Source organism: Carya illinoinensis, chromosome 6, assembly GCF_018687715.1.
Source record: "Carya illinoinensis cultivar Pawnee chromosome 6, C.illinoinensisPawnee_v1, whole genome shotgun sequence".
Lineage (NCBI taxonomy): Eukaryota > Viridiplantae > Streptophyta > Magnoliopsida > Fagales > Juglandaceae > Carya > Carya illinoinensis.
This window is the reverse complement of record NC_056757.1, coordinates 28,249,372-28,276,793: the sequence shown is the minus strand read 5'-3', so window position 1 is coordinate 28,276,793 and position 27,422 is coordinate 28,249,372. Positions and strand designations below refer to the sequence as shown.

Here is a 27,422-nt window from a genome sequence, read left to right as displayed (position 1 = left end):
TTTGATTCTGTTTATGTTTAATTTCAAACTTGGCTGCTAAACAAATATTTACAAGATGGTAAAATATGCTCAATGTCAAAATAAAAAATACTTAAAATAGCTTGCTATCTTATAAATATTTGTTTAGCAGCTAAGTTTTTAACATCTTTGATTAAAACTTCCTTAGTTGTTTTACAATCAATTCTAAGTAAAAGTTTTTGATTCAAAAGATCATCTTAAAACTTTGAAATTCATAATACAATAGCTAAAATTTCTTTTTTAATAATACTATAATTCTTTTAAGCAGGATTTCAGCATCCTGAATGGAATCAAATAATTTATTCTTTTTCATCTGATAATTTTTATTTCAAAATTCCTCCATAACCAAGATCGGAGACATATGTTTCAACAATTTTAAAAACATTTGGAGATGAGAGTCCTAAGCAAAATAATTTCTTAACATGATCCTTTATTTGATTTATAATATTTGTATATTCCTCTGTCTATGGAGGTGGATTCTTTTTCAATCTTTTGAATAATAGTTTACATAACGGTCTAAGTGTTTGATAACAATCAGTAACATAATTTAGACTTCTTAGAAATCTTTATAGTTATTTCTTATCTTTTATTTCATCAGGGAATTTGTTAGCAAATTCTATAGCCCTACTTATTGGGGTAATTGTTCATTGATAAATATCATGTCCAAAGAATCTAATCTTATTTTGGAATAATTTAACTTTAAATGATGAAACTACTAATCCATTTTGTTTAATAATTTGGACAAATGTATTTAAATGCTGCCAATGTTGTTCAATCGATGAAGAGAACATTAATACACCATTTATATAAACTATAGAAAAATGGGTGAAATGTGTAAATATTTCATTTATAATATTTTGAAATTCACTAAGAGTATTTTTTAATCCAAAAGGCATAACATTTCATTCATAATGTCTAAATGGGACTGTAAATGCAGCTTTATATTTATATTTTTCAGCAATCTAGATTTGTCAAAATCCAATTTTTATATCAAATTTTGAAAACATAGTGGTATCATAAAGTCGAGATAATAAATCCTTTTTATTAGGAATAAGATATCTAATCTATTATAAAACTTTATTTAACGGCTTATAATTTATGACTAATCTAGAAACATATCTTTTTAATTCTGCTTGTTTTTGTACATAAAAAGCAGCATAACTCCATGTTGATTTGTTTTTTCTAATAAGTCATTTAGATAATAAATCATTAATTTCTTGTTTACAAAATTCTAATAATTTTTTATTCATTTGAATGGGTTTGGTTTTAGTAGAAATATTCTTTTTAGAATTATTTTTTTTCAAAATGTAATTCAACTATATATTATTTTCTACTCCAAAAAGTATTAGGTAAATTAGAACGTAATTCTTTTTCAATTATATTTTTAAAATTATTAATTTTTTGAATTAATAAAGGATCTTTTAATTGTTATTCAATTCTTTTATATTTTAATTCTTGTTTTAAGAAATTTATTTGTGTTTCTTTTCTTTTGATCTCAACTTTTGTTAAAAAATTAATTTCTTTAGTTAATAAGGCTTCTTTTAAGGAATTAATTTCTCTTGAGACTTAAGGAAATAAAAATTTAAATTGAATTTCTTTTTTTAATATTTTAGTAAAAATTCCTTTCTCTGTTATAGAGAAAGAGTAAAGTAGTGTAAGAAATGAATTTCCTAATATTATTCTGGTGTTGATATTTTTTATTAGAATAAATATTGTTTTAAAACAAAGTCCATCATTACGTATATATGCATTTGATAATTTATAATTTATGTTTAATTTTGTTCCATTAGCTTGAGATAATTTCTCTTTTATTTTTTCAAAATATTTAGAAGATATTATTCCTTCTTATATGTAGTTTAGATCTGCACATGTATTTAATAAAGCGATTGCAGAAAAAGAAAACTCTTCATTAATAGAAATAGTTACTTCAGTATACTATTTTTGAAAATTCATCTTATTAAGTATATTTATAAAATTTTTTGATTCCTCTTTAGTAATTTTTGCTGAGGTTTTTCCTTGTTCTTTTTTAAGAGTTTCATTATTTTTATTTATTTTTAATAGTATAATTTCTAATAATAATTGTTCATTAGAAACTTCAAGTTTGGTATTTGAAGTTTTCAAATTTCAAATTTTTTTCTTTATTTCATTAATTTCGTGCTGTAAGTTTTTTAAGGTAATATTTTGTTTTTCTGATTAGAATCTATTTATTATTTCTAAAAAAATCATATGATGAGGTGGTTGAATTAGGTTCATAAGTTTTGGGATCAGTGAAAATATCTTTTAAGTTTTTTAAATATTCTTTCCTTTCCTGTGAATTATTAATTTTATCTATTAATTCTAATATAATATTTTCATGTGATAATAATACATTAATAGTTTTGTTACAGATACAATTATTTTTATCTAGATAATTACAAACGTGAACCTCATCTTCTTCTGACTCGTTATCAGAAGATTATTCTGAGAAACTTAATCATTTTAATTGATAAATTTCATCTTCTTCTGAAGAGATTTCATCTTCTTCACTTGATTATATAAAAATATTTAGTAATTTTTCTTTTACTTCTTCAGGTATATCTAATTCATTAATTTCTTTTTTACCTTACAATTGATGCATAATGTCCAACTTTTCCACATTTATAACAAACATTTTTTTTTTCTTTTTATTAAACTTTTTTGTACCATTTACTAGTTTATTATATACTTATTTTTCTTTTGGCTTTTTATAAAGAATTTTAATTTTTCTTTTCTTAGTTTGATAAGTTTTATAAATTGTTTTTCCCATTTTACGTCTTGTAAAAGGAGTTAATAATGGAGAATAACCAAACTGTTCATAAAAGGTACATAATTCTTTCGTAGCAAATTTCTTTTCTTTTTCCATTTGCTTTTTTAATCTTAAGTCATTACACATAATCAAACCAGTTCTATTAATAGATGATATTATATCTTCATATGTGATATTAATAAAATCAATAGTACCATCTGATTTTACTAAAAAATTTCGTACCTTTTGGGTGAGGTAATATGGATGTCCGGTTATGAACTTTTCCTTCCAGTATGAATATTGGCAGTCATCTCTGATCATAACCTTAGTTAGAAATACCTCTTTATACCATCTAAAATCAGATAATAGAAGACATCTTAAATTGATTAATAAATCGCTAGTTTTTTCTTTAAATTGAAAATGATCACCTACAAAACGCTTTGTTAATATAAATATTAGAGTATTAACAGCATCTTCTATATGTTGATCATCTTCTGTCTTAGTCTCTTGCATATTTTCATCATGTTTATAAGCGCTTAATATTCTTATTCTTTGTTCTTGTGTAGGATAATGATCACACCAGCCTTTTAATTGGCCAGTGAAACATGTAACCAAAACATGTGCTACTTGATGATTTGTCCTCCTACTGGCTTTATAAACATTAGCTACCATAATCATTTTATTGAAAATGATTTAATATTTCATACTCAAATAATCCATCTATATTCTATTTATATAATGCATCTAGTACAAAAATAGATCTTACTATATGTTCTCTTTCCTCGAATTGTATATCCAGAGGGGTAGGTTTTGGATACCAATTATGAGTAATAGAAGTATGCCTTGCAGATTCCCTAGGATAAAATTTCCTGGTATCATTTCCTTTAATCTTGTTTATTTTTAATTTTTTGAATTGATTTTCAATATTATTAATTTCATAATTAGATAAATCGGGTGAGTCTGTTTTACTTAATACATTAATATGAGATTGTCTTGAAGTAGATGTAGTATTATTAATACTTAATTTTTCTAATTTGTTAGAGATTTGTTCTAGCAAATCTTCTTTAGTTTTAGAAAAACTATATTTTATGTGAGCAGGTATTTCATAAGGAATGAATAAAGGAATTTATCTAACTTCTTTAACAGGAGTTTTAGTATGGGATATTAAGTTTTCAATTCTTTCTAGTTGTTTACTCATGGTTTTTAAATATAAATTAATATAATTATTTTGTTGAATTATATTATCAGTATTTTTAGTTTCTGAAGAAGTTAACCTCTTTATTAAGTTATTAACGATGCTAATATTTGTATATTTCATTGATTATACTTAATAGCTTCAAAATGAGGGTATTCTTCCTAAATAATTTGATTATTTTCTACTTTAACCCATTAATTAGTAGTCCTATTTATAATCGATAATTGATTTGATTTATATATTTCAAATCATGTAAAGAAAGGTATATTAATCTGTATACTTTCTGTAACAGTCCGCTAGAAATTCAATTGTGAAATTTCTATTAACTTTAGGAATCTCGTGAAAACCCTATAAGTTTTCACGAATCCATTAATCGTATATGTTTTTGTCTAACTACATAGTTAGTGTTATTATTTACTATGGTATCAGAAGTGTGTTTTTGATTATTGGAGATAGTTAGAAGTGTCAAAATGTATTATGATTTGTGCCATTAGACTCGGAGGGTTATTTAAAGTCTTATGGCGCAATAACATTTTTTTATATTTTCGGACAAAACGTCTGTTCAAAACTGTAGATATTTTGGATAAAAAGAAATATCTTGAGGTAATTTTCGTGAATATTATTGGGTAAAAATATTTTGAATTGATTTTTATAGATATTATTAGATAAAAATATCTTAAGTTGATTTTTTGTAGATATTATTGGATAGAATATTATGAGATAATCTTTTATGGATATTTTGGGTAGGAGAAAACTACACTCAACTCTCAACTCCAGCCTTATCATCTTCCTTATCTCGTCCATAAGTAGCTCCATCCATCACTTACAAACTTATCTTCATTTACACATTCCTTTAAAAGAATATCAAATACTTTCTCTAAGACAATTTTTAGGAGTTCTTTTGCACGCCCATTTCGAAGCTTTTGTAAGTGTTTTATCATAAAGTTTCATTCATATAAGTTGTTCCTTTTTTAGTCTAGTTTACATAGATATATTATTTTCCCCATTTGAAGATCATTTAGTCAATCCAATATTATATAAACTATAGAAAGGTCATTATGAGAGATAAACTGGAGAATATGTTATAGTTTGGAGTTTTTGACCAAACTAATGGATAGATATTAGTCCAAAATTTTTATGGAGTATTGTTGACATGTATATGTGACTATTGGTTGAGGATTTTTGCATGATTAAAGGTTTTGATGAAAGATTTTCTTAGATTTAGAAACTTAGAAACTGGAAGAAGAAAAACAGTTTCTGTTTTGAAAAAGTTTAACTCTTTGGTGGTCTAAACCAATTCTAATGACTTTAATAATTTTATTGGAGGATCCTAAGCATCTTATATACATGTTATATTATTATTTTGAAGATATTTGATGTTAATTTCAAAGATATGAAATTTTATGCAAAGAGATATTCAGATATGCCAAAGTGTGGATATTCTTGACTAAATTTATGTTTTGGTTAATTTCTAACCATGTGATCTTGAATTAGAAGCTTATATATGTTTTAGGACATCTTTTTAAACCATGTGATGGTTTGGTTTGAAGATCATATATTTATAAGTCATAGATCAAAAGATTTATCAAAACTAGTTGAGGAAAAAGTTTTTGTTTTTGGACTAAGTGTAAAACCAAAAACTCCAAATGTTATTTTGTGATTTTGGTGACTTTAGTTTGATGATTTAAAGCATGGTTGATGTTAGGATGATATGAATATGTTTGAAGTAAGATTTGATTTTTGAAATTCTTGGAGATGTTTTGATTTAAGGTCAAAACTTGTGATTCAAGTGCTTGGATCTTTTTATAAAAACGTTTGGTATTAATTATTAGCTTTTTCTAAATGGATGTTTTAAGTATGGTTTTGAACTTAGAATTGGAAGATGTTTGTTGCAAAATTTTGATTTAAGCATGAGTTTTGAAGTTGGAAGGAATTGCAACAAAAATCAAGAGAAATGGCCTATGGATGTTTCGGCCATAGTGTGTTCTTCATAGTTGTGTTTTGTTTTAAATTTTTCTGAGTTGATATTTAAGTTTAGGACAAAGTTTACATGAGGAATATAAATTTTGGAAACTTTTGGAGTTAGTATGCAAAATCCTTAAATTTTGGGTAAAACGGTCATTTTTCCATATGTAGAGAGTAAAATGAAAATTTTACTCTTTAAATTAGTATTTTCCATATTTCAAATTATTAGTGATTTAGTTCTAACTTTTAGAATCACTAATTACAGTTCCTCGTGATCGCACTTGAAGTTTTATAAGAAACGCGGAGATCGAGGTAAGTTAGCTTTTAACTTACTAGCAGTCTACTGTGTATGTGTGCTAAGTAAAGGAATTAGAGTGTATGTATGTGTGTTATCATATATGTCATGCCATGCCAAGTTATCACGTAATTGTCTATTATACAGAATTTATTCTGTCATCAATTTTTTATCTATTACATAATATATTCTGTCATGTATTACTGTACCTTACAAGTACGTCATGCTAAGTATGCCATCTATTACATGTATGTCAAGTCATGTAATATTCACTGTTGCAAGTATGTCATGTTAAATATGTTGTCTATTATATGTTATGCCATGTTACGAAATGTTTCTATCTCAAGTTGGTCATGTATTTCAAGTTATGTTCAAGTCACGTTATGTTACGTCAGGGCTTGAGTCATTTCGTATTTCAGTCACGTTTCATCTTGATTACTTATGTATGGGGTCACAGCAATTGTGGCGCATACACTACGTGAGACACAGCAATTGTGACACGTAGAATACATAGGGCCACAACAACTGTGGAGTATGTATTTAAGCAGTTAAAGAATAAGTTTCCGTAGAATACATGGGGCCACAACAAATGTAGAGTATGTATTTACACGTAGAATACATTGGGCCACAACAACTGTGGAGTATGTATTTTTCATGTTAAGTCAAATTTGTGTAGAATACATGGGACCACAACAACTGTGGAGTATGTATTTACACGTAGAATACATGGGGCCACAACAACTGTGGAGTATGTATTTTTCATGTTAATTCAAGTTTCAAAGCAAGTTCATGCTAAGTCAAGTTTCAGATCAAGTTCATGTCAAGTCAAGTTCAGTTCATGTTTCAATTTAAGTTATGTCAATTATGCTATGTTGTACGCCAAGTTATGCTTTAATTACTTATGAATTTGATTATGCATTTATACTTTTACTGTCAACCATGCATTATTAGCTTATGTGGAAGTTTTTTGTTAACTTACTGAGATTTGTAATCAAATCTCACTTTGGTAGTCCCAACTACTATTCCCCCCCGAATGGTAGATCTTGTTACAGGACTTGAAGGAGAATCAGGAGCTGATCAACTAGACACAGTTGACTAAGCGACGGTGCGACATAAATGTTAATATAGTAATTAACGTAAATTACTACTTGTACGATTGAGTTGCATCTCTAGTACTTTTTGGATCATAACCATTTTGAACTAGTGTTGTGATCTTAGTTGTTCAATAGATTTTTATATATGAAATATGTTTTAAGTATTTGGGATATTTTCAATTTGGTGCATAGTATTGCTAAAGAAAAAATTTATCCGCTGCGAATATTGCATATTGTTAGATACATGTTAGGAATATTGCATCTTATATGTCATGAACGGGGGCAGGTAACCTTGTATTGCATGTCTCAACGCTTCAAATGTCCGTCCGATCCCAAACAGAATTTGGGGGCGTCATGTGATGACCCGCTTTTACGTGTATTTTCACTGAAGGGTTGTTTTTAATTTAATTAATATATTGGTTTATTTATTTTAAATTATTGTGTTTTAAATTGGTTTTTAATTTATTTAAGGTTGTGTTTTATTTCTTTTAGTTGTTGTGTGGTTTTAATCTTTTTCGGCGGTTTGTTTCGTTTCCCGGAATGAGGATTGGATCTCATTTCTTTTCACATCTTTTTCTTTTTTTCCTCTCTTTCCTTTTTTCTTTTTTTCCCTTCTTTTCTTTTTTTTCCTTTCTTTTTCTTTTTCTTTTTTTCTTTTTTTTCTTTCTGCTTCCCGCTCGACCGAAACCCCCCCCGTGCTCTCTCTCTCTCTCCTCCCTCTCCCTCGCGCCGGCTCTCTCTCTCTTCCAGCCCATCGCCGTCCGGCCACCAACCGGACCCCCACCGGTCCCATTCTCTTCCTCTCCCTCCGGTGCACCACCCCACCCAAACTCACCCCCAACCGGCCGGCCATTTGGCCGGAAAAAGCCCAACAAAGCCGCACGGTTTTGGCTCCGATCCGCCGCCGTCGCTTCACCTCCGGCCACCACTTCTTCACCACTTCATCACCGACTCCTTGCCGTCCTAACCCACCCATTTCCGGCCTCCAACGACCACCGGAACAGCTCCTACGAGCTTAGTTTCCGTTTTGGGTAATCCGGTCATTTCCGGCCATTCCGCCACCACCCACGGCCGTTCGTCACTTCCAATAGCTTCACAACCATCCCTAGACCATACCCTATCAATCTCGTGTCCTAGTTTGTCTCCGTTCAAAAGTGGGTAATTTATTACCCACGGCAACAGTGTAAATTACACTGTTACGTTGTTTTTCCTCCGCCGTTTGCAACGCCGCTTGTTTTCTAAAATTGCCGTATAGCGCTGTAAGTATTTTCCAAACCCTATTTTCAGATTTTAATATATATTGCTCATTCAATTATTTTACTGTTGTTGGTTGTTGATTCCGGACTGAGTCCGAGGAGTTTCGGGGGTCGGATGGATGGAGGACGGAGTTGCCTGTTTATTTGTTTTATGTTGTTTGATTATTTTATTATGCATTGTTATGGCATTACATGGTGCATGCACGGGTGTTGTGGATTTATGTGAAAAGCCGGTGTTTTGGTGTAAGTGTGTTGCGGGTGCGTGTGTATCACGAGCCCAAGCCGGGATGGGTTATTATCTCAGTGGAGCTCCTCTGGTCACTCGGGAGCGGAATAAACTGAGTGATGTCCCCTGAGTTGTCGAGAGAGATGACGGGAGCGGGGCTAGGGGATGCTTGGCTACGAACGCGCCGGACGTGGAACCGGGCATCGCCCTACTCACCGACTCCGTGGCCCTTCGCTGGCGAGGGCTAGAGGATGCTTGGCTACGCACGCGCGGGAGGCGCGGAACTGGGCATCGCTCGTTAGGTGTCACATGCGTGGTGGTACTCTACGGTGTGACACTGGAGCCAGGGTGTGCGGATGACCCCTAGGGGAGGTCATGGTGCATACGGTTAAAATTGGATAATGGTTTATGAGGCCAAATGGGACTTTTGGCGTGGGCCAAATGGACTTCTGGCGAGATATTGGGCCGGATGGACTTCTGGCGAGATATTGGGCCAAATGGACTTTTGGCGGCCAAATGTGACTTTTGGTGTGTTTTTCAGAAAGGATGTGTTTTTGGGGCCAAATGGGTTTTTTGGCGTGTGTGGAAAACTTGTGTTTTATGGGCTTTGTGCATTGGGCATGGTTCATGCATCTTGTTTGAGTTTTATGTGTTTTTATTTGGTAGTGTTTGGGTTTTACTTACCTGCGGTACCATTTGTGGTTCCGTAGCTTTTGGTGCAGGGTTAGAGGACGAAGAGGAGGAGGCTGAGCCCGAGGATGCGGCTCCGCCGGGTTGCTGATGCTATCTTTTATGTTTGTTTAAAACTGTATTTGGGTTTTTGTAATATTTTATTTATGTATGTTTTAAACAGCTTGTATTACGTTAAGAAAAATTCTGGTACTTAGTTATGACTTTCGTTATCCGCTGCGTGTTTCTCTGTACACATCTGTTGCCTTGCACACACTTGGCACCCGTCGATGGGATGGTGACCCGGGTTATCACCATCCGGACGCCTCAATTTCCCCGTGTTCGGGCGTGGGGATTTGGGGGCGTCACACGTCACACTTTCTAAATATTCATAATATTTTATTTGGATATAATCTCTTTCTAATTTTGAGAAAGTGGAGAAAAATGTAAATCTTTTCTGTTTATTTTCTTCTTTTATATAATCTTCTTTAAGATATTTTTTGTTAATTTTAAATTCTTCTTTACTCAGGTTAAATATTTGGGCATCATCTTCAACCACTTGAAAATATGTTGGAGAAGAAGGTTTTTTATTCTGATGGGGATTAGAGGAAGATGCTAAATCAGGGCGATTGACTGAATATATCAGTGTATCAATAATATTTATAGGAATAACTCCCTGGATTTGAGTATCTAGATTTTGAGATCTGGTATCAAAATTTTATGATCTATTTCTAGAAATTGAAGTAATTGCAGATCTATTATCAAAATTTTGTGATCTATTGCTACTGATTGTAGATCGTGGTGTATGGTAGCTAGAGGTACTGGAGAAGAATAATGAGAAAATGATTTCCTAAAATGTTGAAAGGCAATTTAGACTGTTCTGTCCTGATTTTGATCTATATAATCTAAATCATCTTTAGAATTATTTTCTACTTTTGGTAATGGAATAATATTTTCTAATTGCCTTTCATTATGAAGAGTAATCTGATTCCAATGAATCTGTTTAGGAATTTGTGTGCTAGAATTTGGTGTACTAGATTGCAATAATAATGTGTAGTCTTTTGGGCTGGTAATAAGAGCTTGTGGCTTTAATGTTATTTTCATTAATTTATAATGGATCCTATATACTACAGTTAAATGATGTAATCATTTCATCAGATGATAACTATTTGTTTTAATATTTAATGTCAAGGCGTGTAAAATATTAATATCAAATAATGAAAGTGAATAATTAGGATAGCAATTAAAATATACTGGACCTTGGAATATGTTAGATTCAACCATGCCAACTAATGAATCATAAAATTATAATGTCTTCCATCTCTTAAACATAGTAATATCGAAGCATTTAGTCTATTTCTGGTATGTGATTTTACAGCCACTTGTACTAACCCAATATGTATAAATGCATATTTATGCTACTTATGGTGTTTAATAGTTTCTTTTGTTAATAACTGTAATTATTCATAATCATTATTTAGACTAATAATTTTTTCTACTGTTTTAATTGTATAATTGATAAGAAATGATAATTTTGAGGAAAAAGTTGATTGTTTATATATTTAATTTTTAGGTACATTAGGAATTGTCCAATCTTATAAATTTCTTTCTATGTCTCTTATGCTATAATCTTTTTGGTTTACATTTTTAGTTTCTAAAGGTGTATTGATAGTAGATGTTTCAAATTTGAATAAAGAATTCATTGAAACAGAATTTTTACACAAAGATTTTCTATATAAAAAAGAAATAAATAGATTAAGATCTTGAGCGAACATCACCAAAACCACCCTTAAAGCCTTCTTGGCATGAACAGGCTGACCAATAAATTTTCATGATTTACCATCATAAGATTCTCAATATATTCTATTTTCTTTTATGTAAGTTATTGTTGATAAAAATCTGTATCAGTGAATTTTTACTTTTTTTTTAAAAAAAGCAAGAATACTTAAGTGATTTTTTACACTTATAATTTATGATCTTAAGAAATTACAATGATCTTCTAACTCTTCTATTGTAGCCTGTCTACTTCCATATACATGATATCTTTATATCATTGAGTAATAATCTAATATCATTAATAATTATTTTTCTTTAAGATATTTTATCCTTTCTATTAAATTATTTAATTCAATTCTCAGATTATATTCTAAACAATTTAATTCATAACGATCACGAAAACTAATATTATGTGCATAATAATTTATTATGAAATTAAACATAAACAGAATAAAATAACAATCAAATAACAATAATAATAAGATATATATACTATAACCGTTGACTCTGATACCAACTATATATACCAGAATATATAATATAATATAATTAATATATAATAGAATAAGTATTAGTAATCAAATGCATGAAGTGTAGAAAAAAGTATTTAAAAATATTAAAAATAAATGTAAAGAAAAGGAAAAAAAAAAAAAAAACTAATTAGCCTAACGGAAGCTCGGCATACCCACCTAAATAAAAAAAGTTCATTCTCATATGTGAAGTAATTTTAAATGATTCTTATGTTAATTATAGAAATATAGAAATAATATTTACAATGACAAACATCGTACACTCTTTTTAAAAAAATAATTAAATATAAAATTTATATAAAAAATTAATTTTTTAATCATAGATCTCATTTTTTTTAAGAATGAATTTACAGTATTTACATAATTCATAACTGTATCTTACATTACTATCAAGTATACTATTTGAATAATTATTTTTTTCTATATTTTTATTTTTTAAATTACTAATTAATGAAAATATAAAAATAAATCCACCAAATGGGGAACAAATGGGAAAAGTAACATTGTCATCCATAGAAAATTGAACTTGATAGATAGTGATCGATTGAGCCTAGTAAGTTATTTGATTTCACATTAAATGATTGTCAAATTATTAATTTATTTTCCAACCACTTGATGTCATATAAAAGATAGTAGTAAATATCCTCTCTCTTTTTTAATAACATTTAATTATAATATGCAAGTTTATAAAATTAGACTGTAAATGTTCTATGGGAAATTCAAAATAAATTAGAAAATTATTAGTTTGTATACAGAAATGTTTGATCTCATCTCATCGTCTCACTATAAACTACACCCATGGCTAAGTGTATGGGACCTGGAATTGGTAATCGGAACAAGCGCTTCTTGTGCAAAAATTGGCTTTGTTTGGAGTCGTCGTGAATGGGATTGGTAAATTAAGAGGCGTAGACATGGTTACTCGTTTTTTTAAGTTACGAAATGAGCTTCCACCTCAAAGGTTGTAGCAGACAGAGCACAAACACTTCATTGGAACCTCGCATGATATTGTGTTGTATTGTCGTTCCATGCTCTCTTCATACCGAGTCAAAAACAGGACAGCTCTTTCTCTTGCTTAGACCATGGGTTCACGTGGACTTTAGATTTGGCCTTGTTAAGATGTTTATAGAACAAGAAGAATGACGCTCTACATGCCTTTTTTCAGGTCCTGCACCACTTTAAGAACACTAACCCAACTCCACGCCCATCTCTTTGTCACTCGCCTCCATGAAGACCCGCTTGCTTCCACCAAACTTATTGAGTCTTATGCCCAAATGGGTTCCCTCCAATCTTCTAGACTTGTCTTTGAAACCTTCCCTAACCCGGATTCGTTCATGTGGGGTGTACTAATTAAGTGTCATGTTTGGAACCATTTCTTCGAAGAATCGATTTCGCTGTATCATAAAATGCTGTACCATCAAGTCCAGGTCAATAGGTTTATTTATCCTTCCATTCTGAGAGCTTGCTCTGGTTTTGGTGACCTGGGCATTGGGGGGAAGGTCCATGGGAGGATAATTAAAGTTGGGTTTGATACTGATGCTATTGCCGAAACTGCATTGCTTAGTATGTATGGCAAAATGGGCTGCTTAGATGATGCACGAAAGATATTTGATGGAATGCACATTAAAGATGTGGTTTTGTGGAGTTCGATTATATCTTGTTATGTTGAGAATGGAGAGGCAATTGAAGGCTTGGATTTGTTCCATGGTATGGTCTCTCAAGGTGTTGAACCAGATTCAGTGACAATGCTTAGCGTAGCTGAGGCTTGTGGTGGCTTGGGTGTTTTGCGACTAGCAAGGTCAGTTCATGGTCAAGTTGTGACAAGGGCAATTAGAAGCGATGGGTCTTTGGGTACTTATCTAATTGTGATGTATTCTAAATGTGGTGACTTGCATAGTGCAGAGATGATCTTTCAAAATGTCACTCACCGGAACACTGCTTGTTGGACCGCAATGATTACATGCTACAACCAAGTCAATTGCTTCCGAGAAGCAATGAATGTTTTTGTTGAGATGCAAGGGTTTAAAGTGGAATCCAATGCAGTGACCATTATGTGTATCATATGTTCTTGTGCCAGGTTAGGCTTGCTTAGAGAGGGGAAGTCAGTTCATTGCTTTGTTATAAAAAAACCTTTGGCTGCGGATATTGAATTTTTGGGGCCAGCTTTAATAGAATTATATGCTGAATGTGGAAAACTAAATGATTGCGAGGAGGTTCTTCATGCCGTTGGGCAAAAAAATATTGTGTCGTGGAATATGCTCATCTCGCTTTATGCTCAGAAAGGGTTGTTGAAGAAGGCATTAGAGCTATTTGTGCAGATGCAGACGCAGGGACTGATGCCAGATTCATATAGCCTGTCAAGTTCTCTTTCAGCTTGTGGAAATGTGGGTTCAATACAGCTTGGATATCAGATTCATTGTCATGTTATAAAAAGAAGCATTCTGGATGAGTATGTCCAGAATTCGCTTATTGACATGTACTGCAAATGTGGTGATGTTTGCTCCGGATATATGATATTTGAGAAGATTAAACAACCAACTGTTGTAACTTGGAATTCTATGATTTGTGGATTTTCTCAGAATGGTAATTCAGTGGAGGCAATTCGTCTGTTTGATCAAATGTATTTAAATGGCATTGAGATGAATGAGGTGACCTTCTTGAGTGTAATTCAAGCTTGCTCCCATTTGGGTCATCGAGAAAAGGGGAAATGGGTTCACCACAAGCTCATTACCTGTGGTCTGAAGACGGATTCTTATGTAGATACAGCTCTAACTGACATGTATGCCAAGTCTGGAGACCTTCGAGCAGCCCAAGGAGTTTTTGATAGCATGTCAAAGCGGAGCGTGGTTTCATGGAGTGCCATGATTGACGGTTATGGAATACATGGTCAGATCAATGCTGCCATCTCACTCTTCAATCGGATGGTAGATTCAGGAATAAAACCAAACGAAGTTACGTTCATGAACATTCTATCAGCTTGCAGTCATGTAGGCTCTGTTGAAAAGGGGAGGTTCTATTTCAGCTTGATGAGGAATTTTGGCATCGAGCCCAACACAGAACATTTTGCTGTTGTGGTCGACCTTCTGAGCCGAGCTGGTGATCTAAATGGAGCCTATGAATTTATCAAATCAATGCCACTTCCTGTAGATGCTAGCATCTGGGGTGCTCTACTTAATGGGTGTCGAATCCACCAGAGGATGGACATGATCAAATGCATTAAAAGAGACCTTATAGGTATTAGTACAGATGATACTGGATACTATACTTTATTATCAAATATATATGCAGAAGGAGGAGACTGGAATGAAGTTAGGAAGGTGAGATCAATGATGGAAGGTATAGGCCTAACCAAAGTTCCTGGATGGAGTACAATTGAACTTGAGAAAAAAATCTACTGATTTGGAGCTGGAGATTCTTCTCATTTGCAAACAAATGAAATTTACAATGTTTTGAAGAACTTCCCCACTTTGGATTCTGAACCAAGGTATAATGTATAAAATGACGGTTCAATAGCTACTTGTTCTCAAGGGAGATGATCTAATTTGGAATAATTCAATATCGGTCCAGGAACAACACTGGATTTCAAAGAAACCTCATGTTTGTAGAGAGTAATCCTTTCATCATGATCATTTTTTTTTTTTTGGCTGAATCATCAAGATCATTTAAATGGCAGGTAGAGATATTACCTCTTGAAACTTGATTTTGGCTTCATTATGTCGTGTAAGAGATCAGGGTACTCTTTGTACAGACTTTGTATTCTTTGAGTAAATAGCAATATCACAAGCGTTTTACACTTGTAGTCTTTATCGAAGATGATTTATGGGAAAATACACAGCCTACTCAAATTACGGTTCAATTTGTAATTATCTATCTAAACTCAAGTACTTGGGTGATGCCCACGATGGTGGTGACCCTCCTTGCATGTTGGAGAGGGCTTCTAGGAAATCGTCAAATAGCAACCATTTGGAAGATGGTTCCTCTTTGTCTCATGTGGTGCATTTGGAATGAGAGGAACGGGCACTATTTTTAGAATAGCTAACGATCGGTGGAAGGATTAGAGCTTTCTTTTTTCATACTTTGTTGCTTTGTGCTTGGATTATTGTTTTGGATAGGAATAGTCTTAATGACTTTTGTAATGTTCTTCAGGGTTAACTTGTAATTAGGTGTCTCTTTATGTACACTTCCTGTATATTTAGGCTATGCTTAATTACATTTATTAATAAATTTCTTACTTACTAAAAACAAAAGCTATCTAAACTTATCAATTTTGACAATCACCTCCTCAAACTATCAACAAAATGCAATATCTCTAAAAGTTTTCAAAAAAGGACAGAATATCTATATCAATATTATGTTTCACCGAAAACCATTGAACATATAATATATAATATTTTGTTCAATTTGTATTAACGCTGGTTTGTGACATAAAATTAAGATTTAAGTTGCAATGAGTTGAAATGTATGGATTTAAGTGAGAGTGAAGCAATGGTTGATGAGGAAAAACTACAACGGATATTTTTAGAAAGATGATTAAAAGAAATATAAAGTATTTAGAGAAAATATATTCATCATCCCATTATGTGATATTAGATGATAAGTTCACAAGTAAAATATAATAAATAATTTCAAATTATCTACTGTCACATCATGGGATGATGAGAGGATGATAAGAAAAGAGATTATGAGTAACATTGCTCAAAGTATTTAATATTCTGAAAGGTGTTAGGTCTATATACGAATCTTGCACAAAAAATTTAAGATATTGACATAACTTAATATAATACATCGCATCTACTTTATTTCAAAAAGATTTTAAGGATATGATAGATTAGATTAAATCACATCAGCGTGTAGACTTCTTTGTATATAAATCAAACATTACTTTTTACATTAAGCAGATTTTCTTAGAGTATTTCATTACACTAATTGTGTATAAAAGCATTCTCATCGGTTTCCTCGTACCTAATTCTTGGCTAAATTATAGAGATAAAATATGAAAAGAGAAGAAAAGTGACTTACATCCGGTTCCCTATAATAACTTTTGATTATAGGATGTGTACAGTAGCTCTCCAAATCATTCTTTTGATTTTTTTTATTCTAAACTTATATTTTGATAGAATATAAAGAAAAAATATAAATGGAAGTGTGAGAAAAAAATAATAAAGAAATAATAGAGAAATATTTATTTTAATATAATAGAGAAATGATAGGAAATGAGATGTAGGAGGTTTTTGAAATATAAGTAAAATTTAAGAAAAAATTAAAAGAAATGTGATTTCTAATTAAATTTTAAGAAATATTATAAAGAACCGGATGAGAAAGCTCTAATGAAATTGAAAGTATAATTGTAACCTCCAATGTGTCTTTAGGGATAGGGTTTTAGGACAAGGTGAGTTTTGGTTTTGAGCAATACTACATACAGTCATGGAATTATAAACGATGCGCAATCGTTTTGAAAAAGAGTGGGGTCCACGATTAAAAAGTTAGTTTTTTTTTTCATGTGGGTCCCATATTAATTCATTTTTTTCAAAGTAATTGCACGCCGCTTGCACAACTACGACTGCAAATATCATTTCTCTTTAATTTTTGATATTGTTATTGCCAACAATGCCAAATTCTTTCATCACAAGTGATGATTCATTTAATAAATTATGAGAAGTGTTTAACGATTCATTTAATAAATTATGAGAAGTGATACAAATATAAAAGATCTTATAAAAATAAATTTATAAATTGATGACTTAATAAAATACATTAGATCTATTTTATAATAAAAATACTTTTGTGGTAAGAGAAATATTTGATATACTCATAGGTTGTGCAAGTACCGTGCAATCATTTTGAAAAATAATAGAGTTCACCATTAAAGATTAAATGTTTTTATGTAAAAATCATATTTATACATTTTTTTAAAGAAGAGCGTACTTTGTAATTGTAAATATCATTTATCTTATAATAAAGTAGATATAACATGTTACATCAAGATACGTCAATTTATAAATTTATTTTTATAAGATTTTTTTGTAATAATAATAATTTTCATAAATTATAAATGAAAAATAATAAGGATCTGAGGATCCAAAACTGGGAGTGGCAGCTCTCATTTTTGTTTTAATTTCTTTTTACTTGGTAATTAAGAAATTATTTTTTAATGATATTTTATTTTTTTTTAAAATATATTTAAAAGTATTTAAAAAATATGTAAAAAAATAAAAATACAAAAATACAAAAGCGGGAGCTTCCAGCACCATCCATTATAAATACTTGTTAAACAAAAAATTGAAAGAAAATCTTAAGGTTAAAAGTGGAAATACGAGAGAGTGGGGAATGAGGAGTGGGCCGAGTGGGAAAGAAGCAAAAGGCGGTGGGTGTTGGCTTTATAGCATGACGATGGAAAAAGAAAGGCAAGAAAGAGAGGAGAGTGGCGTACTAATTGCGAGATGTGATTGGGTGGTGGAGTATCCGTTAAAAAGGACAACCTTCGACTAAAACACCACCATCAGCCAAAACAAATCAACTCACACGCCGACACGCCGACGCACGCATTCGTTCAGTGCGAAAGACTCTCAGCCTACAAAACGAAACATCTTCTACTCCTCTTGTCCCCCAATGCCTTTGGCCCCACCCCCACGCGCCATATCCAACGCGCCCGCCCTCTCCAGTGCAAGTTTAGGCCTTTTTTTTTTTTGTTTTTTTACCCCATTGGTTCCCCAAAAGGACAGACAATGAATTAAAAGCCGCTTTGTCACAAGAAAATACCATTCAAAACAATCCACCTTGCAAACCTATGGCTAGTGGGGGTTCCTGTGTTCTGTGTGCTCGTTGATTGTAGATAGATAGATATCCTTCAGGCAAACCATTGAATGAGAATCAGCCTATCAGCCATCTGAAAATTTTATACGATTTCTCTTTATTCCTTTTCTAGGCAGAGATGTATGTGAAAGAAGGGAAGAAAAATCACTTCTGAGGGTAAAAACGAATATAAAGAAACAAAAAAAAAAAAGGGGCCAGCAATCTTTTCCATGTACCACTATTGCCATTATGCTGACAGAAAAGAATTCTTCGATATGAAGTGAATCTATTCTTTCTTCTTTAAATAATGCCATTTTGTGACAATCTTGGGTTACTGGGTCAATAAACTGTAAAATACTCTTCAGGGCGCAATTATTGCAAGCCTGTGAATTTGGTTGGCCATTGAAATTTTTATGTAAACTACGAAATTATTTATCAATTGTTTTGAATAAATTGGTTAGATCTCAATCATCAAGATTATAAAACGAATCAAATATTTTAAAATAAATAATCAATTTTGTAAGACAAGACGATTGATTATGAAGGAAAACCTTTTAAAAAAGTCTTTAAAGATAAAATCCTACAAGACAATCAAATTCAAAAAAGTCAATCTTATTATTTAAAGATCAATTGCAAGCAATCATCAATTACAAAACCTTTACAATTCAACTCTTTTACTTGCCTAGACAAAAGACCTGTTTGTCTTCTACTATAGTAAAACCAGAATCTTTGACGATTTTCAAATGTTGACTTCCATTCTGAAACTCCAGAGACTGAAATCCAATCAATGTTCCTTCACACTCAAAGCACGATCACACTCAAGAAGATATGAAAAATCAAATGAAAATTCTCAAGTGAATTTTCTCTCATAAATGCTCATAATATACTCTCTAGAATTCGTGGATTAAACTCATTGCTGAGATACAAAACCGAATCCCTTTAAATAGGAAGTTTGGAAAGAGTTCCAATCACAGTAAGATTCTGCTGACGGTTAGCAACAATAACGAAAACGTGTTCCAACGGACTACTGACATTTCGCCATAACATTCTTCTGTATTGACTAATCTCTATTAAGCTTTCTTCTGAATAAACACAAATATACCATGACTTGATTTTAACTTCAATGACTTATCTAAACAACACCTAAAACTTCTATATAGACTCAATATTGTTTAGAGATAAATCAATAATCCATTTACATTATCCAACAATTTCAAATATGACGATAAGACAAACCTTATCATCTAGTCATCTAATCCTAGTCAACTTTTTACCTTTACAACCATCAATTATGTGTAAAGTCTCGTCTAGAGGACACCCTCTTTCCATTAGTTCGTGAGAGAGAGATTCAAAGATCTTAACTTTGATCAAAGATTTTTCCTATTAGTTTCATATTTATGTGTGATTCCTTCGCCCATCTCGATCGTTGTTTCTGTTAGTGTTCATTATATGGCTAAGTATAATCGGACACTTCCAGAAAATATGTAAGTTCAGCAGGTCTAGTGAATGATTGAGAGAGAGAAGCTATCCGCACGCACGCCTCTCCTCCAAAGGAACAAAATTAAGCAAACTGCATATTTCATTTGCTTCAGTGTTCCCAGTAGATAGCACTTCAGCATATTTCAACCTGACATTATAAATTCATATTCATTCAAAACCATCGCCGATGCTTCAACCAGACGAAGCAGATGTAGGGGTACTCAGTACAATGAGGAAACCCACTTGGAACCAAGTGGCCGTGAACGTATGAGTGAAGGAATGCTGTTATATATGCCGGAAGAAATCATACAACATTATTTCTGATAATACAAAGTAGGTGAACATTCAAAGGTAGATACTCAAGCAAGCCCAAATTTTGGGTCAAGAAATGTACAAAGGCAGTCCCCATGGCTCAGAAACACCTTACCCACCCTCCTCCACAACACTCCCCCTCCCGGCGAGGCTGCCAAAGAAACAACTCCTTACCTCCCTCTATAAAATTCTAAATGAATAAATCACAGCTTCTTTCCACTACTAGGTTAAAGGGATCAATGCATGATTACCTGCAGGGCATCTCTGCCGGCGGGGTCGTCTGGTCGTCTTCCCCCACCCTGCTAGGCTTCTATCCTCCAGTCCCACTTCAGTGTTATTAAGCTGTTGTATCAGTGGAGTGCAAGCTGGGCTAGCTGGCATGGTAGGGGAGGTACTGGCTGCTGACCGCCGCCTCCCCCTCCCACATCCATTCCTGGTAGAGCTCCTCCTCGTTAACCCTGAATGCCATGAATGACCTGTTGCTCGCATTAGCCCACCAAATGTTTGAAGATCTTCTGTTACCTCATGCCTTGAAAGAGAAGCAAGGCCTGGAAGGATGTCTCTTTGGAAGTCCCTCCTCTGCCTCCCCCTCCTTGCCTGGCCCTTCCGGGGCCGATTTGTTAATACGGTAGTTCCAGTTTCCTCCAGCTTTAAGCTTTCTGGAACCAGAGGTTTAGGCATATAATCTTCTTCCTTGGTCTCCATTAGTTTTAATGTCATCGACTCAAAGTAATCACTCCCTTCTTCTTCATTGTCATCACTGTCTTTGACTCTCAAAACAGCATCGCACTTGCCCTCAATGTCTTGTCCATATGAGGAAACTATCTCCGCAAACCAATTAAGGTTGTCTGTCACAGTAGCTGCTGATGGATTGGAAGTAACATTATTAAACTGATTGAGCAAACATGATGTTGAGATGGAAATGATTGCCTCTGCTGCAACCATCATAAGTTCGTCCTGTGGGTGCTCAATATTGTGTTGTTCTAGTTGCAAAGGAGCATCATGCTGCTTTTCAGCTGCATCTCCATGAATGGCATCCTCCTTAGTCTCAGCAACTACAGGGGCTTCTAAATCTATCCCTGCCGTAATCTTCACATTAGTGCTTGGAATAGAAGGTAACAAGGATGCTTCATCATCACTTATACAGGAATTCAGATCAATGTTATGTCTGAAAATAGAAACATTTGCATCTGTTTTCTTATCTTTGACAAAAATTTCTGCTATCTGACCAAAGTCGGGAACTGCAGGTTCACAAGGCAAGTTCATATCAAGGTCTCTGTTTTTCCAGTTATTCTCCACCACTTCACCTTTTAATGAGAGAGGAAGGGACATAGAGGGGGAGGTGAAAGAACAAGACTCATTTTCAGAAATATGAGACTTCTCACATATTGGAAACCCAAGAATTTTTCTATCAGTTGGGTAGTCACCTATTTCAATCCTCTTGATCTCAACATCATTAGAACAAGAAACCAGTTTTATGTTCGGGGGGAAAATGTGATTAATTCCCTTTTCCATCTCATTTTTGTTGGACACCCAACTTGGTGAAGATTGCAGGAAACTCAGCTCCTCTGTGTTTAAAACTCTCCCAGCATTGGAGGTCTCATTCTTAGAAGAAGGCTTAGGTCTGAGCCATGGCAAGACTGAAAGATGGTCTTCATGCTTCTGTCCTCCATCTACGATCTCAAAACCTTGCCTGGGAGCTACTTTGTTGGATGAATGGTTTGGAAGGGCTACATTCAAGCTCTCATCTTTCACAGATTTCATGTCCATGTAATCTGAACCCTTGGAGTACTTCACAAAACTATTATTGCTGAATTGATCTGGAGCTCTGTTATGATCATTAACACAGTTCAGATAATCATAGCTGATTGAAGGGAGGTGAAAGGATAGTTCCTTGGACCCAGATGGTGACCCCTGGTAAAATCCATTTCTGTTAGGCACTTCATTTCCAGAACCCGGGTTACAGCTAGAATTGCTCTTAAGATGCCATGCATCTCCAAAAAATCCATTGCTCTGCACTGATGACTGGCAACTCTTACTCAATGAAGCAGCAGATGAGTTCAAACACGGTTGTTTTTGACCTGATATTGACTTCTGGCTTAAGGAGCTACTTTGTTTTTCCCAAGATGAAACTGAGTGAGACCAAGACTTGGCCAAATCAGAGGAAGGAACAATAGGATATGGACTGGGCATATGGGAAGTCACCATAGACCCCAGATGCTTACTGCTGGAGATTTCGTGACTTCTATCTGGGATTTCTAAAGCACAGACTGTTCTTTCATTCCACAATCCGACCTTGCTTTGATCAGTTAGATGGTAAGCAGAAGGTTCATGAACTTTAAGCAAAACTTGCATTGGCTGGGAAGATACCTCTGGTTGGAGAACTTGAGAACCAGATTTCAAGTCATTTTTACTGTGCCCTGCAAACAAAATGGTAGCCTTTTGAAAAAAAGCAATAATAACACAAGGGAATAATCCCACCAGAGACATTCCTCAATAAAAACACATGGGAAATTTCAGAATTCAAACGGAACTAACTTAAGGATTTTTTGAGTAACTAGATGAAGAAATTATACCTGCTTCAAGCACATGGTCAAACCACCCTTTTCCATTTCCATTGCTCTCTAAGTGCCAACTGTTTCGAGTCCCATTATCACTTTCATGGTGGGATTTGAGTGAAATTCCCTTTGGCAAACTATGAAACTGCAAGTTAGGTTTAGCAGACAGATCCAGGCCTTTAGTCTGGTAAGAGACAACCTGGCCCAGAGGATCTACATTTCCAGAAGCATTTGTTTCTTCAACCTGAATAGGCTCATTCAAGTCGGCCAAACAATTTCTGCTCTCTAAACATGTATCAGGTTTCAAAGCATCTCCTTGAAAGCCACTCTTCCCACCATCGCCAAGAAACAGCTTTCCGCCATTATCAGGGGCTACCATATGATTTATATTAGAATGATAACTCGACATAACAGAAGCTTTTTCCTTGCTGAACTGTTCCCCTTCTTCAGTATCGATGTATTCATCAGCTGGAAGTTGAAGATCAATCAATTTTCTCCTGACCTTCGTGGGTCTGGAGTCCAGCACCTCTAAATCCTTTGAACTACCCCCATTTTGGGATGGAAAAGGACCAACTTGTGTGCCATTTCCTTTCATAGAATTCAAAGGAGAATGAATGTCCTCAACACCTGAAACGGATGGTCTAGCAGAAACAGATTTTTCTGGAGGGAAGCTGGGGATATACCATTTCTGAGCATCTCCCGATGTAATTTGAGAAGCAAAGGGGCTCGATGAAAATAATGTCTCAACAGGCATAACGTTTTTATGTAGTTCTTTCCTCTTGAATTCATCCATCAAATCCTTCTGTATTCTGTAAAGGCGGTGAAGTTCATAGACCTGGATGATGACAAAAAATTCAGAATAAATCTAATTACCTGAGTTTCTATGATTCAAATAATGAAGGTAAGTAAACAAGGCTCAAATTTACTATGATTGAACCATATCATATCAAGGTCCTCTCCATATAAACTCAATCTGGTAAGAACCCAATTAAGAACCCCTTGGTATTAGAACGGGCCACGAAAATTTGAATACCTGAGTTCTGAATGTTTCCTCATGCTTAAGTATTGTCTGCTTCACTACATCCTTGTCACAACCTGGATACAGATCTGTGGCAGCCCTGGGCAAGATAGTATTATAATACTGCCCATTTACCATGGTTTTATCACAATAATATGGGGGCCAGCTACAGCTGTTAGAATTCTCGTTAAGATCCCTCATTGGGTAAAATCCTGGCAAATAACTTTTACAATGCACTTTTGTTCCCATTCCTGAAAATGAAGAAATGTTTTCAAATTTAACATGCCTAACATTAACAAAAGTAACAATAAATAGTTAGCTTCATATAAAGATTCACAATAAGCAGAACTGCTTCCCCTAGTTTTGATAAGGATGGGATAGTAGTATATACATACATACATAGAAGAAAAAGCTTTCTCCTAATAATTGCCCATAGCTGAGAACAAAGGTCTTGGTATATTTGAAAATTATAAACCTTTTACAATCTTGGTTTATAGAAACTGCTGTGTAGCACCAATACACCATCACCACAGCTTGAGTCTTGTCCCCACCCCAATCCCCAAACGAAATTGATAATCCACAGCATATGCTACTATAAGCACACTTCATATTTTAGAGTCATTGGTATGGGTGCTTGTGCTAGATCACTGTTGTCACAAGACAGCAAATACTATAAAATTTATATGGTCACAATACTCTGGAGAAAGAAAGAATGGAGAAATGGCAGCAATGTTCATTTCAACTTAATTCTTTCGACCACGGGAAATTCATTATCAGCAAAGCAACCCAAGATTGTTTTTCTAAGGGAAGGATTTAGACAAGCCATTGGAAAGTAAAGGATACACAAGTTCAAGGATGAGCTTGATTAAGCACCAAGATCCCATCTTGTGTGAGGACTAACGTTGCATTTTATATGCATATATGTCACTTCACATTGTCTGCTTACATTTCCAACATCTTTTATAAGATTTTCTCCCGTAAATGTTCTCATTTATTCTTGCTTCTTTCTTCCATTTCTATTTGCTAATTTAATTTCCTAAATTTTCTTCCCCTTTCAACTGCTTAATTATGTTATTAGACCTTTTCTCCTTCCATCCAGTATGTCCCATGACCTTACAGACTCGTAGGGGAAGTGGTTCACTCTATGGTATCTGAAAGCCTCTTCACTCAATAAATTCCAGAATCACTCTCCTCCTCAAACTCCTATATGATGCCAAAGGATCAACAGCCTTGTTTCGAAGCTATTCAACAAATGCTAAAGTATTTCTGGCTTAAGAGTCTCAGGTTATAAATACCCATGGAGCTAGACGGAACACTTGAATTGCTATCTAATATTTTGTTCTCAGAACAAGAAAAACATTGGCTTAAAGTACCCCCCTCACATTCCACATTGATACTAACCATTAACAGTGACAAATTCAACATATTGCCCCCTCGCTAAGAGTAGAAATCTACATTTCTCAAGGAATAATTCCATAGTTGCCAGTAGAAGAGGGATATGCAATATGGTAATCCAATTACAAGTGATTGGGTTTTCAAGGCTAGACATTTAACCATAGCATAACTCATCATGACACAACTCTCCTTCATTAAAACTTAATATAGAATGAATGCAAGAATTCAGAAGTGGTTCTAATGTTTCAAATGTTTCTGACAAAGTAGGAAAACCTTTCACTAATGCAGTTGAAAGCAAGTGCCAGGAAAGAGAGGGAAAAAAAAAAAAACACACACACACACACACACAACGGCAACATAAGCGAACAGAACTGGTAATCACCTCAAGATTCTCAAATCACGCAGATTCTTAACGTCGACCAAAATTTGGACAAAAAATCATTAAGCTGTAACTTTAAGAAGCCATAAGATCAAGAAGGAAAGTTCTGAGTTTTCTCTACTTATTATCGGGAACGCCATCAGTAATAAAGTTAATAAAACAGATCCTACCCAGTTACAACCAAAAATTAATATACATAACCAAAATATTAACAGCACAAATACCATCGAAATACGATAATCATCGATCAAAACCTAATACCCATTCCACTAATACAAGGAAAATAATAAGGACTGTTTATCAAAAGAAAAATCAATGGAGTTTATAAGTTGCAATGGAACAACAACAAAATAAATAAATAAATGCACAGCCAAGCCATAGAAAGGCCAACAATTTAACAAACTCAAAAGGAAGGAATATATATATATATATATATATATATATATATATATATAATATATAAAAAAATTTAATAGAGTAAAGCCCAATTAACCCAATCATCAAGCGAAATAAGAGCATAAATCAGGTTACTTAGAAAGTAAAAATAAATTTTACCTCAGACCCACATCCTCCTATCACCTCCCTCCACAAGAATCCTGCATCAATTGATTCATTCAACGGAAACCCATCATGGAAAATTCGGAGTCCCAGACTCTCACCACTGATACCAAAGCAGCTAAAGAAAATAATACCAATAATTATTCAACAAACAACAAAGTGGGTGTTTTTGCAACACCATTGAAGGAGCTTAAATCGTGACCAGATTGAAGAAAAGGAGGAGATTTCGATCTGCTGGGCCACTCTCTTTCTCTCTCAAAGAATATTTAGAGAGAGAAAGCTTTTTACTTTTATTTTTATTTTTCTTTTAGAGAGAGCGAGAAAGAGAGAGATCCCAGATAAGAAATCTTCACAAACAAACGACCTTCTTAGAACAGGGACATGAAATTTGTCAACATCCGGTCTCTTTTATTCTCTGCTTTTTCTTCACTTCTCTCTCTCTTATTTACTTTTCCATTCGTATATATAAATGTAAAAAAATCTAAATTATTTCTGGGTTTCTGAGGTAATGTAAATAAAGGGGCATTTCTAGATTCTCTCCATCTTCCATGCTTTAAGTACAGACAATTAAAAATATATTTCTACACCGTTTAACAAATAGGAATATCCAACACACGATACCTGATACATTATAATAATGACTCTGTTTATACAGTCACGCCTTCAATACTGCAACAGCAATCACAACAAACTCTGTAAAACACCAATCTTTCAAGCCGAATTGTTCATTTTAAATAACTATACCACAAAATTATTTAGCAGTAAAATGTTTTCGTTCTTTCAATACTCATTTCCATTTTTAGTAGTGTTTAATCACCTAATGCAGCAGACAAATGTGGGTCCCACTCTACTACTGGGTAGAAGGATGAGGTTTCTTGAGGTTTAAGAAGGAATCAACAAATGCCCTTCTGGGTTGGAGATATTTACGGGAATGGGATCAATGATTCTTCTGTTGTTTTCATTGGCTGATCCTCTGTGTTCATTCGAACCAGAGAATAATTAAAGGCCATCTGTTGAGAAAATAAAAAACTAAATTAAAAAAATAAAAATAAAAAACCCACAAGCTATTGAGTCTTTAACACGTAGCCATTTTTGACTTGACATTTGGAATCATTATCACATATTAAAAATAAAAATTTATATATA

General features: G+C 33.5%; 2 protein-coding genes across 2 annotated transcripts; one reads left to right on the top strand and one right to left on the bottom strand.

Annotated features, from left to right (window-relative positions):
- The first annotated feature begins 12,546 nt into the window (after positions 1 to 12,546).
- LOC122312532 (putative pentatricopeptide repeat-containing protein At1g69350, mitochondrial) lies at positions 12,547 to 15,589 on the top strand. Its single transcript, XM_043127174.1, has one exon. It carries the CDS (start codon positions 12,925 to 12,927, stop codon positions 15,181 to 15,183), a length of 2,259 nt encoding a protein of 752 aa, XP_042983108.1. The 5' UTR covers positions 12,547 to 12,924; the 3' UTR covers positions 15,184 to 15,589.
- Positions 15,590 to 20,324: 4,735 nt separating this feature from the next.
- Positions 20,325 to 26,689, bottom strand: LOC122313294. The gene is made up of 4 exons (XM_043128161.1): positions 26,274 to 26,689; positions 23,960 to 24,195; positions 22,945 to 23,761; positions 20,325 to 22,788 (listed from the first exon to the last, which is right to left on the bottom strand). Exons 2-4 carry the CDS (start codon positions 24,191 to 24,193, stop codon positions 20,591 to 20,593), a joined length of 3,249 nt encoding a protein of 1,082 aa, XP_042984095.1. The 5' UTR covers positions 24,194 to 24,195; positions 26,274 to 26,689; the 3' UTR covers positions 20,325 to 20,590.
- Positions 26,690 to 27,422: the final 733 nt, after the last annotated feature.